Source organism: Nelumbo lutea, chromosome 2, assembly GCF_056320005.1.
Source record: "Nelumbo lutea isolate HS-2025 chromosome 2, American lotus-T2T, whole genome shotgun sequence".
NCBI lineage: Eukaryota > Viridiplantae > Streptophyta > Magnoliopsida > Proteales > Nelumbonaceae > Nelumbo > Nelumbo lutea.
In genome coordinates, this window is record NC_142685.1 from 47,018,198 (window position 1) to 47,029,679 (window position 11,482).

Sequence of the window (11,482 nt, forward strand, 5' to 3'; positions counted from 1 at the left end):
GTAAGGTTTACCATGCGCTTGAACAGTGAAAAAGAATGGCCTGTAATTGATTTAGGATGCTCGACTGAGGAGCGTTTCTGGTTCAAATTGATTTTTCATCGCTCACTACACTACAGATATATATAATCACATGAAATTAAATATTAGTTATTCTAGGTTTTGATTTGTTGCAACAACCCCGGCCACAATCTGCTTTCCTCACAAACGCCAATTAAACAGCGTTTATGATTGAAAGGACAGCTCTTGCTTAAATTTAAGCTTGTCATGTAGCCATAATGGCCAACTGAGTGAGTGATAGTAAGATGAAAGGACTAAAATGCGTTGTTACATTGGATGCCACTGATGTCTGATGGTAGTGGTTTCACATCTTTTAAGGCTGATTTGGGTGGGGCCCAAAAAATGGTAGATCGAAAAATCGCCATGAAGCAAGGGGAAGTAAAAGAGGAACTGAGGAACACACTTGTATCAGAACATACACGATCACAAAATACAAAGAGATAAACATCCAAACTAAGTGGTTGATCAAAGGTCGCATCGATTGTTCAAGTCCTCTCTGCATGCTGAATTATAATGATGAGGACTTGGGACCTACGTTGGTGGCTAATTGCTGATGTATCGAGACCCCTCTTTGTTTGTTGTGTTGGAGTCTCTGTCTAGCCACAGAGAGTAAATGAATGTGGACAACAAACCCAAACCACCAAACCAAATTTGTAGAAGAATTGGTTGATTAGACCCGTTTAGATAAAATATTAAGAAGAATTGGTTGATTAGACCCGTTTAGATAAAATATAAATGAATTATTGATCTTTTATGGGAAGCGAATTATTGAATGTTCAGTACATAAAGTTAAAAAGGACGAGGTCTTCATCATCCCATCTTGCGATCCATGGGATTTAGAATTTTTATTCTTGTATAGGCTGTGGTTTCGAGGTCTGGGAAGTAGCTTAGCAGCTGCGTTTGTTGCAGAGGGTTGTAGCTACTGTAATCTCTAACTATTTGGGTGCAGCGATGCCTTAGGCCCTTAGCTATGGCACCGTTAAAAATGGAACCCTGCTGTTCAGAAACAGACTCTGTCAGTGGTATTTGTGTTTTGCCTTACACGTTATCTTTAGGTTGGTTTTCTTAAACCTGCGGTCCTCAAGTGGTAGATGCTGAAGGAGCTTGGAAGGCCTACTCGCCAAGAAATTTTTATAGGTGATCAGACATACACGATTGGATGATCCCATTTTCCAACCATCCATATCAATTGATTCTCTGCTTCGATCAGATATTGCAAGGAAGGAAAAGCAGCATCCTTCCTCGTCACCTCTAGGAGGGGGGGGCGGGGGGGGGACTCCCTGCTCCAGTGGGGTGGGTTTGGTAAATTATCCAAGTGATTTAGGTTCATCTTTGACAGAGAAAGGGTGGCAGCAGAAAGCAGTTGAGGTGACGGGTGGATAAGGCCAAGTTCAGATTTTCATTTGACCAATAAAACTTCACTAGCCATCAGTCAACAATCACACTCATACCATCAATAAATGAAAAATTAAACCACCATAATTTTGCATCTGTACTGGGATTGGGGGACTCCCTGCTCCAGTGCTCCCTAGTACTGCTATGTGACTTGTAGCATCGGATGCTTTAGCAAAAGCAGGGACATTTTAAGTTTGATTTTAGGGTTTCAAGTGTGGCTGCGTTCATGGAGAGGTGCTATCTTCCTGCCTTGCCTGAAGAGGCATGTTTGCTTCAATACCATGCACTTAATGTTGGATCCTTTCTCCTTCGATGGCCGCCTCCGTCGCCTCTCATGCCTCCTCACGACTCTGCTTCTTTCCCGGTTCATGGGCTTCCTCCGTCGTCTTTGTTCGTGGAGGAGATTGCACAAGATAGAGCTACCGCTGCTTCTAAGAGCCACAGCCAAGCAGAGAAACGCCGTCGAGAGAGGATCAACTCACACCTTACCACTCTCAGGAAACTTATTCCACGGTCTGATAAGGTAAACAGCAATTCTTTTTCTCTCCAAGATTCAAATTTTGGTGACTCGGTCGTTCATAGCTGAACAAGTGAACTCAGGACCCACTTTGTGTCAATTTGTTAAGAAGTATAGGTGATCGTCCTGGGGATCCTATTCCATGAATGAAATAAGGTTCTGAGTTAACTTACTCGGATTGGGTCTGGAAAATAAAAGCTTACTATTAAAGTCACCCAATAAAGTCAGGATATATAGAAAGTTGTTCATTTAGCATTTAGCTTTTGAACGAGTTAATGGGGTTAACTCGGTTCGATCAAGTAGCATCTTTAACTCGCTTATAAATTATACCCGACTGGATATGACTATTGGATAAAAATTTCTGATGATTGATGGTTGAGATGCTCCAACCTCCGACAAAGCCGCACGCGCACATGCCCGTATTAGATGGTCGACAGGCGTATCAGCCTTAGTGCTTACCTTCTGTAAAAGCATGCAACCTCTGCAAACTGATATACATATGATACATCGATGCTTCTTTTTAGTGCAGATGGATAAAGCTGCTCTATTAGCCAGTGTAATTGATCATGTGAAGGATCTAAAGAGAAAAGCAGTTGAGATCAGCCAAGTTTTCACAATTCCCAAAGACGTTGATGAAGTCATTGTCGATTGCGATCGAAGTGTAGAATCCACTACCACTGCCAACACCACCACCGCTACCAACGGCGACGACAACAACAACAGCAAAAATGGTTTTTTCATCAAGGCTTCTCTTTGTTGCGATGACCGCCCAGAACTTTTCACGGATCTCATTCAAGCCCTCAAAGGGTTGAGCTTAACAACAATAAGAGCAGAAATGGCTACTATGGGTGGAAGGATTATAAATGTTATGGTCCTTTGCACCAAAGATTGTCAAGAGGGTGTGTGCTTAAGCTCCCTCAAACAGTCTCTTAAGGTGGTTTTGAATAGAATTGCTTCTACATCGATGGTGTCGATGAATGGCCGTTCAAGCAAGAGGCAAAGGATCTTGTTGCCATCATATTACTCAGAGAGTTACAGCGATCACCATGAACCTTCTTATGTGTAATAATTGTCAGATCTCTGGATTTATCGTTTGTATTTGATGTTTTGATTTTTTTTTTTCTTTACATCTTTTGGATATTTTGTTTTTCTTTCTCGCTTGCATATATGAACATCTGTCGCTCACCTGGTGTGTTGCCAACCGAGTACTTAGCTTTAATATAATTTCATATTAATGTTTCTATGAAAATTGAAACACACAAACGCTGGTCATACATAAACTAGTTATCGGCTGCGGTAACACTGACCATGGGTAAGGTAGTAGAAGATTAATTAAGAGCTTATGAGATTTGCCTTTGGCGAGATATTGAGTTCAAAGCACAAAAGTTAAGGCATTAAAGGCCACTGTTTTGGGGGTGTCACTGTGATGAATTGTCGAAGACGGGGTTAGAGAATAGGAATTGATGAAAGGTTTCTTAGTTGGCTCCAGGGAGGTAGCTTTCGTATCTCCTGTTCTGTTGTCATCTTGATTAGTAGAGTTTTCTCTGTTCCAGATTACTTACTGTAGACGTAGTAATTGATGTTGTAATTTCATACATCTGGTTTTCTAGTTAGGTAGTTCTTTATTATTATTTTTAGTTTATTTTAGCACATGGTTCTTGAGTTGTTGCTAGCTAGCTTAACTGGATAATCAATTTGTTTGTGGGTTATTTGACAATCAGGCTCAGTTTAGAAGGAGTACAAATACAAATTCGTACAGTACAAATATGTACAAAGTAATATAAAATACAAGGCTTTACTCTCTCTCTCTCTCTATATATATATATAGTTGTATTTGTACTCCTTCCAAACTGAGCCTCAGCAACCATGGTCAAAGCTTACTACCACTTCAGTTCTTCTTGTGTAGAAGATGTTTGTTGAAGTGCTTTTGTTAATAGGAGTTAAGAAAAAGGAAACATTGAAAGCATAGTTTTCACTTCTGAGGAGGAGAAGATATATGGGATAAAATTGCACCAAAAGAGCATATGATGTTTAGTACTCGATTATTCAGTATGGCTCTATGGGGGGTTAGACTATGACTATCTGTTAAATTAATCCTAGCTTGTTTGTTGGGTCTTAAAAGCAGTTCATAAATCGGCACACTACATTCGATGCACTTACAGAACAGATTCTTATAGCTAAAGAAATATTAATTAATTGTTCTTTTTTGTGAATGGATTAGGTGGATGTAGAGAAGCTGGCTCCTTTGGTTAACAGAGAGGAGGGATAGACAAAATGAGGTGGTAGCCCGGCCACAGGCATTATAGAGATGAATATATTGAAAATTATAAGCTTTAAGACCTTGTTTTTCCAAGTAGTCAGCTAGCTGGTGTCTTTCTCTGTTAAGCGTGGGGAGTACCAAACCTGCATTTCAGTTCCATCAGCAGGTGTTTGTGATTTTTCTTTGGCAAAGGGATAAATATGTAGAATTACATTTTGAAATTCAAATAATAAAGTACAACAAACAATAGGTTATCCGATCAATTAAATGATAGCGAAGACTACGCACATGGGATAACTGCCAAAGTTTATCTTCTTATCGTTATCTTTTAGCCTCTCTGTTGTCTATTTCTTTGATTTACCTCTGCAGAGAAGTAGAAATATAATATAGGGTTAACAAGGTGAATGCTTTAAGTGATCCCATTATCAGACCATCCCCTTATTTGTAACTTTCTTTGATTGCCGCCCTCGTCATGAGACGAGGTCTGATCTATGCATGGATGGCTCAAAATTGGTTGAATGAGGGTTAATAAGAAAAAAGTCTTTGATCATGTAAGGGAGAGGTTGTTAGGGAGTTCGGATCTGTTGATCACAACACATTGTTAGTCATCCTCATCCGGCCACATGTTGAGTATATTGATGACTACAACACGACCAATATTTTAGATGTGCGGAGCAGATTCAGGCTCATTGTTAGGATGTAACATGTGCCATTAGCTTTTAGGTTAAAAGTAGTGATTAGTCAGTGTATATATATTTTTACTGGTGTTCAGTCCAGGATTAGAATTTTTAGGCCCAAAGAGTAGAGAAATTGATGTCAAATCAAAGACGGGTATTAATGCATAGAATGAGAGTATCAGTAGAATTCAGAAATATGCATTAGACCTGTCTTTCACATTTTTTTTGTTTGTTGTCTTGAAACTAGTCCCCACAATGATTTTGATTTCAATAATCGGAAATATCATCAATACATTCTCGGGGACTAATTCTCATTTTGGTCTTAAAAGGGTTAGGAAAGGAGAGACATAGTGAGGTCCACAAGGAGTGGGTCTACTTACTTTCAATCAAGTAAATGCACAAGAGGCCGGGCCTGGTTTGAAAATTTTCAGGCTGGGCCATGCTGAAACTGATTAGATTAGATTTCTCACAATCAACGCCAACGTACTGAAGAAACTTTAGACGAATGATAAAATTAGAACTTGGGAGTTGGGAGAGAATAGTAAGAGAGTAGAGGCTTTAGGTTAATTATCTGAGAAGAAAGGAGGGATCCAGGACTGTAAATATCAGAAATAGGAGGGGATTTAAGGGTAAAATTGACTGGAGTGTAAAGAAGGGACAGTAGCCTCCACGTTGTCATCACCAACCGTGAAGTGTGGACAGGACAGCGACGCCTCTCCAACCTACCACCGACCGGAGCAGCCGATTATTTGGCCGTTAGTGGCTCCCCGGCTTTCATGTGCTTCAGTCCGGGCACCGTTCGCGCATTCGGAGGCACCTTTAGTCCACGCGTCCTCCGAATCGTGTGAAGGGCTGAAGCATGCCAGTATGCTTCACCCCGTTAGTGAGACTCGCTGTTAGTTTAAGTTAAGCAAAACGAGCGTTTTGCTCCTCTCCTCTCCTCTCCTGGCAGACGAGATATCTCTGCCGTCGAGGAACTTAAAGCACGTCGAACCCGTCATCGTACTGTGACGGAAAGCGGTTTTTCGGAGTAAGGCGGTAGTTGATGTAGACAACCACGGCGGGGATCTCCCGTGCGAACCGGTGGCAGACGGAATCGTATAGGAATGAATCAGGGCGGAGTCTTGCAAATCCTCCACCGTGAAAGAAGAGTATGGTCGGCAGTTTAACGTCGGCCGCGGGTTCCGTCGGAGTGCAGAGGCAGAACCAAAGGTCTCGGGCGGGATCGACTGTTATATCAACGCTCGTCAGACCATATTTTTTGTTGGGAGAAATCTTGATATCAAAGAAGTTGAGGAGAGTGCGGTTGATGGTAATGTTAGGACGACAAGTGACGTCCACAAGAACGGAATGGCGGAGTAATAGATCCTGGGTATCCACAAGAACCGCCATCTGTCTTCGTCTACTGCCGTCTGAGTGAAGAGTGAGGAATGAGTTGCCAGCTCCAACGCTGCGGAAGACTAGTTATACAGACTATTTACAGAGAAACCATGAAAATCGCTTTGGTTTAGATTCTTTAGTTTTGGTTTGGTATATGGAGCTATCAAGCAGAGGTTGTACCCCATCGGCTGGGGTTACCCCCCAGGATGTTAATCCTGTGGTGGTTGTGTGTATTTTTTCTGTTTTCCTTTGGTTCCTGGAGGATGGAGGACATCATTTAATCTGGATTTTTGTTTGTGTGATGTGCGATCAAAATCTGGGTCAAAGCTTACAACTTTCTACTAGTTTTCTTCTAGCGCTTCGGATGATTCATGTCTGTTGCTGGACTGAAGCCGAACTCCTCCAAGACCAAGAGCAAATTTATGAATTATGACGCATCTTTTCTTTGACGGAAATAATTGTAAGAGGATCAGTTGGCCTACCTGAACCTGAAACTGCCTAACAGTCTCCCTCCATCGCACCTGTTTTTTCATGCAAATCTTGCCATTCTGGAATAGTGACGTGCACCTTCTGCAAGTCGACATGTGTCACGATTCCGTGGTTGTGAGTCTAAGATGCTCAAAACAATATACATCACGCTGGTTGACCCATGTTCAAATAAAACCCGAAAAACCGACTGAAAACAAATAAAAATTTGGTTAACGGAATCGGTCGATTTGATATTTTAAAAAAATCGATGGTATTTGTTCGTTTTTTATTAACCAATTTAAATATTAGGCAATTAATCAGGGGTAATAGCATATAAGGGCAATTTTTTTGGGTTTAATATCAATAAAAGTAAAATTAAAAAAAAAATCAAAAATAGGTTAATTTTTTAAAAATAATATAAATAAATGGCAAAAATATTGTTCATCATATTCTTCTCGCATTTGTTCACCAGTGCCGCCGCCCATCTCCGCCTCCTTTTCCAGCAACGAAAACAGAGGTGGTGGCGACAGCATTGGCAGTCATTCCTCTGTCTAGCGCCGCCGCCGCCACCTTTGTCTCCACCCACCTCCAGCAACGTTGCCATAGGCAGAGGTGGAGGTGGGTGAAGGTGGTGGGTTGGGTAGAGAAATGACCACCAGTGTCGCCATCACCACCTCCACCCACCCCCGCCTCCGCCTCTGGCAACGTTGCCAAAGGTGGCGGCGGCGGTGTTGGGTGGAGGAATGGCCACTAGCATCGCCACAACCGCCACCTCTGGCAATGTTGCCGGAAGCGGAGGTGAAGATGGGTAGAGGTGGCGGTAGGCGGCAGCGGACAGCGGCGGTGCTAGTGAACAAATGGCAAGAAGAAGATGATGAACAGTGTTTTGCCCTTTATTGATATTAATTTTAAAAAGTTAACCTATTTTTGAAATTTTTTAAAAATAATACTTTTATTGATATTAAACCCCAAAAGTTGCCCATTTATGATGATGATGCGCGATCTGAAAGCTCCTAGCTGGAAGGATGCCTGGATGTTGTTCGCGTAGCGAACTAGACCAAGCTGCAAAACAGAAATCAGAGAGACCGGGGTGGATGACCCAGTGAGGTCGCTCTGATGCTTAAGTTAGTATCTTTGTTGTGGTTGCGACTTGAAAGTTTGAATGCTAGAGATTTTGTGTGTGAATAATTGCACGTACCTAAGCCCTAGAGGGGTTGATGCCCTTATATAGTTGAGGTGCTGTGGGTCTCACAAAACGATTTCGACATCCTTGACCTGAGTAGATGAGATCCATTTCCACTTTAGACGGGGAGTAACGTATCAATCAATGAAGTCTATCGTTACCGCCCGATCTGGGCAGGGAAGAGGATAAGACCTGTCGTTACGCAGCATGATCCCGGGATGTTCGGAGTCCATTGAAAAGCTTCTAGAGTCGATTACGTGTCACTTTGGTTCCTAGGCCTCGAACTGGCTTAGGTGCCAAAATGACTCTGTACCAAGGTGACTCTATGCCGAGGTGGCTTTGTACCAAGGTGCCCGAACACCTGGGCTCCCAAAACTACTAACTAGGCTCCCCTTACCAAGTTGTCATCCTGTTGGCAGATCGTGTCCACGTGACCTTTACTTATTAGGTCATGCCAAATTACCCCTCATCAATTGCCCCAACTTTTTGTGCCAGGGGTCCAGACTCGGTGCGAGGAGTTCATGATGAGCCCAGGTGGATTTGGCACGATGTTTAGGTGGTACGGAGGGCGGACCTTCAGTTGGACCAATTCTACTGTTTGGCTCGACCAGGAAATGACCCAGATTGCGTATTAGGTACATGCGGACGTCAAGCCGATTATAAACCTCGTGGACGTCAAAAAGCACACTCAAATAATTTCAACCTCGGGTAGCGTGTAGCCGGTTTTTCTAGGAGCCGTTGGATTGCGCAGATCTCAGCTGTTGATCTTCGGATATAATGGCCATAAATAGGGGCCGAAGGGCCCATTTTCTTTGCCACAAACCGCGAGTCTGAACTCCTTGAGGTCACGTTCAAGTCTCCCAGCTAGGTCTCCGAAGGGCCCGTGCCCGAGGTCATCTTGCTTTCTTCGGTCTTCTTTGGTGAGTTTGTCTTCCTTTGTTTTCAACTCCGTTGTCCATTCCTTTAGCATGTCTAGTCTTAGCTTAGATAGCCTTTTAGATGGGAGTTGTGAGTCCGCTAGGGCCGAGGTGGGCACCTCAGCATAGACCATGGAGCCTTGTCCTGCTGAGCTGGGCACTTCGGCACAGGATGTGGACTTTAGCCCATCCGAAGCGGACTCACCTCGGCAAGAGCATGATGCCTCTGGCAAGTCGGCATCCACCTCGCACCGAGGTCGCTTGCCAAACAACTTCGGTCCGTCTACAATGACAGCGGATAAGCTCTTGTCTTTAGTAGCTCGATACAGGCTCCCTAATAACTTAGTGTACAGTATTCCCTTAGGTAATTTTCCTTGGGATGACAGTCATGACAAGATCGTGGTCTTCGACAAACAACTCGTAGTTGGGCTGCGCCTTTCCCTTCACCCTTTTATAGTTGAGCTCATAAAATTTTTTGATGTTGCCATAGACCAGCTACATCCGAGCTCCATTTGCAACATCGTAGGTACCACCTCCCTTTTCCATGATTATAACCAACCTCTAGACCTCGACACTTTTTCTTCAATCCTCTCAATAAAAAAAACTCAGCCTATGTTCTACCCGAGCACAAGCAAAGCTATTACATGTCTCCTCGCCTCAGGTACAAGTTGTTGCACGAGCTCCTAAACAAAGTCCCAGCCTGGAAGAGACGTTATTTCGTAGTCCATAACACCGAGGGTTGGCCGTTCCCGAATCACTAGAGGGCCGCCATCCAGGACCCCGACGTCAGATTGGACCCAGACACGGGAGGAGGTCCGATCTTGGGCGAAGCTCGGATTGAAGTTTGAGAACTTCGTGACCAAGGAGAAGCTCGTACAAGATGGGCTAAGTTCTCCTGATAGGTCGCAATCACAACTACTATATTTATTTCCTTGTCTTGCTTCATATTGATTATGTACTTACTCTGTTCGCTGCCTTTTAAAGCTGCCATGGCTGACATCCCCGTCGATGAGCTCTTCGAGAGCATGTGGATTTAGGATCAGCTGCTGAAAATGCATGAATTGATCATCTACTGAACGGGATTGTGGAGGTTGTGGGTAATCCTGATATGGTTGGGCCGATTGATTCCTAGGGTACACCTGTTGGAACTGACTTTATATTGATGGCCTCTGAAACTACTGAGCCATGGAGTTGGACGGATGTTGATATTGCTAGGATTGTAGATTGTGTTGATGTGTCCTCCAAGAAAAGTTAGGGTGATTTCTCCACCTAGGGTTGTAAGTATTGGAATATGGATCATTGTTGGGCCTTGAGAAACTCTGGGCTGCCTGAACTTGTTCTTGGATAAAGGGTGGGAACTAGGCCGTTGTAGGACAATCATCAACCTAGTGGGCTGGGCTGGCACAAATGGAACACACTTCGGGATAGGATGTAGATGGGCCCGATTGCTGGTTGAAGATGAAAAACTAGTCAAAGCTTCTGGGCTAGAAGATCTACCCTATCCAAATTTCTACAAATGGCATTCAAGTCCATTTTTGCCTCGGGCTCTATATTATTCCTGACCTCATAGAGCCTTGCCCTCTTTGAGGGTCCCACCGACATTTTGTAGGAATACAAGGATGCATTGTTAATGGAATTCTCACTCAAGGTCTCGAAAAGAGCATATGCTTCATACTCACTCTTGCTCATAAATGCCCCCCCCCCCACCCACAGGATGCATCTACCATTTGCCTGTATTGATCTATCAGACCTTTGTTGAAGGCCTTGACAATTTGCCATTGGGACAGGCCATGGTGTGGGCATTTTTTCATTAACTCCTTCATCCTCCCCAAGCCTCATGAATTTGATCACCCGGTGTTTGGGTGAATCCTGTGATGACTCTTATCATGGTATTGGTTCGGCCTATAAGATAGAACTTTTCTAAGGAATTCTTGTTGCATTTCAACCCAAGTTCTAATGGGTCTCCCTATAGTCCCTAACCAGTGCTTGGCTTTACCTTTTAAGGAGAAGAGGAAAAGAATCAATTTAAGGGCATTATCATTGAAGTTCTGGATCCTTACAGTGGAACAAATTTCTATAAACTCGTCTATGTGCTTGTATGGGTCCTCACTCGGGTTCCCATAGAAAGATGGAAGCATCTGGATTGTGCTTGACTTAATCTCATACTGTAAGGCCTGATTATCTGGTAACTGAATGCAAGATGAAGGGTTGTATTAGGTTGGAGTGAAGTATTCCTTCAACTTTCTAGGTTGGGCATATTTGATTCCGACCATTTGGTTGCGGTGTTGATGATGGAGGTATCTCTCTATTTCAGGTATGGGTTCTACAGTTTCTCTCCTTAGAGATCTCCTTCCCAACATACAACTCAGAAGTCCCTTTTCTTCTTGTTTAAATTTGAATTCTAAATTTTGAGTTTAATTTCAAACTTGGATTTTGAAATTTAAACTCAAATTTTGAATCTTTCTCTCCCTTTTTTTATGTTTTTATTTTTTAATTAATTAATTTTTTTTTATTTTCTCTCTTTTTCTAAAAAAAATCAATATTTAAAATTTTGAAATTTAAATTCAAATTCAGATTTTGAAATTTAAATCCCTAAAATTTAAATTCAAATTTGAATTTTTAAATTAA

General features: G+C 42.6%; 1 protein-coding gene and 1 pseudogene across 1 annotated transcript; one reads left to right on the forward strand and one right to left on the reverse strand.

Moving 5' to 3' along the window:
* Window positions 1–878: 878 nt before the first annotated feature.
* Window positions 879–3,218, forward strand: LOC148870403 (transcription factor bHLH51-like). The gene is made up of 2 exons (XM_088972005.1): window positions 879–1,975; window positions 2,499–3,218. The coding sequence occupies exons 1-2, from the start codon at window positions 1,679–1,681 to the stop codon at window positions 3,033–3,035; spliced, it is 834 nt and encodes a 277-aa protein (XP_088828131.1). The 5' UTR covers window positions 879–1,678; the 3' UTR covers window positions 3,036–3,218.
* Window positions 3,219–5,884: 2,666 nt separating this feature from the next.
* LOC148870404 (putative carboxylesterase 18 pseudogene) lies at window positions 5,885–6,298 on the reverse strand (annotated as a pseudogene).
* Window positions 6,299–11,482: the final 5,184 nt, after the last annotated feature.

What these genes read in the sequence shown, in the direction of transcription:
- LOC148870403 (XM_088972005.1), top strand. Translation starts at nt 1,679, where the DNA reads ATGGAGAGGTGCTATCTTCCTGCCTTGCCTGAAGAGGCATGTTTGCTT. An exon ending in TTATTCCACGGTCTGATAAG is followed by an intron (nt 1,976 to 2,498) that starts GTAAACAGCAAT and finishes TTTTTAGTGCAG; the next exon opens with ATGGATAAAGCTGCTCTATT.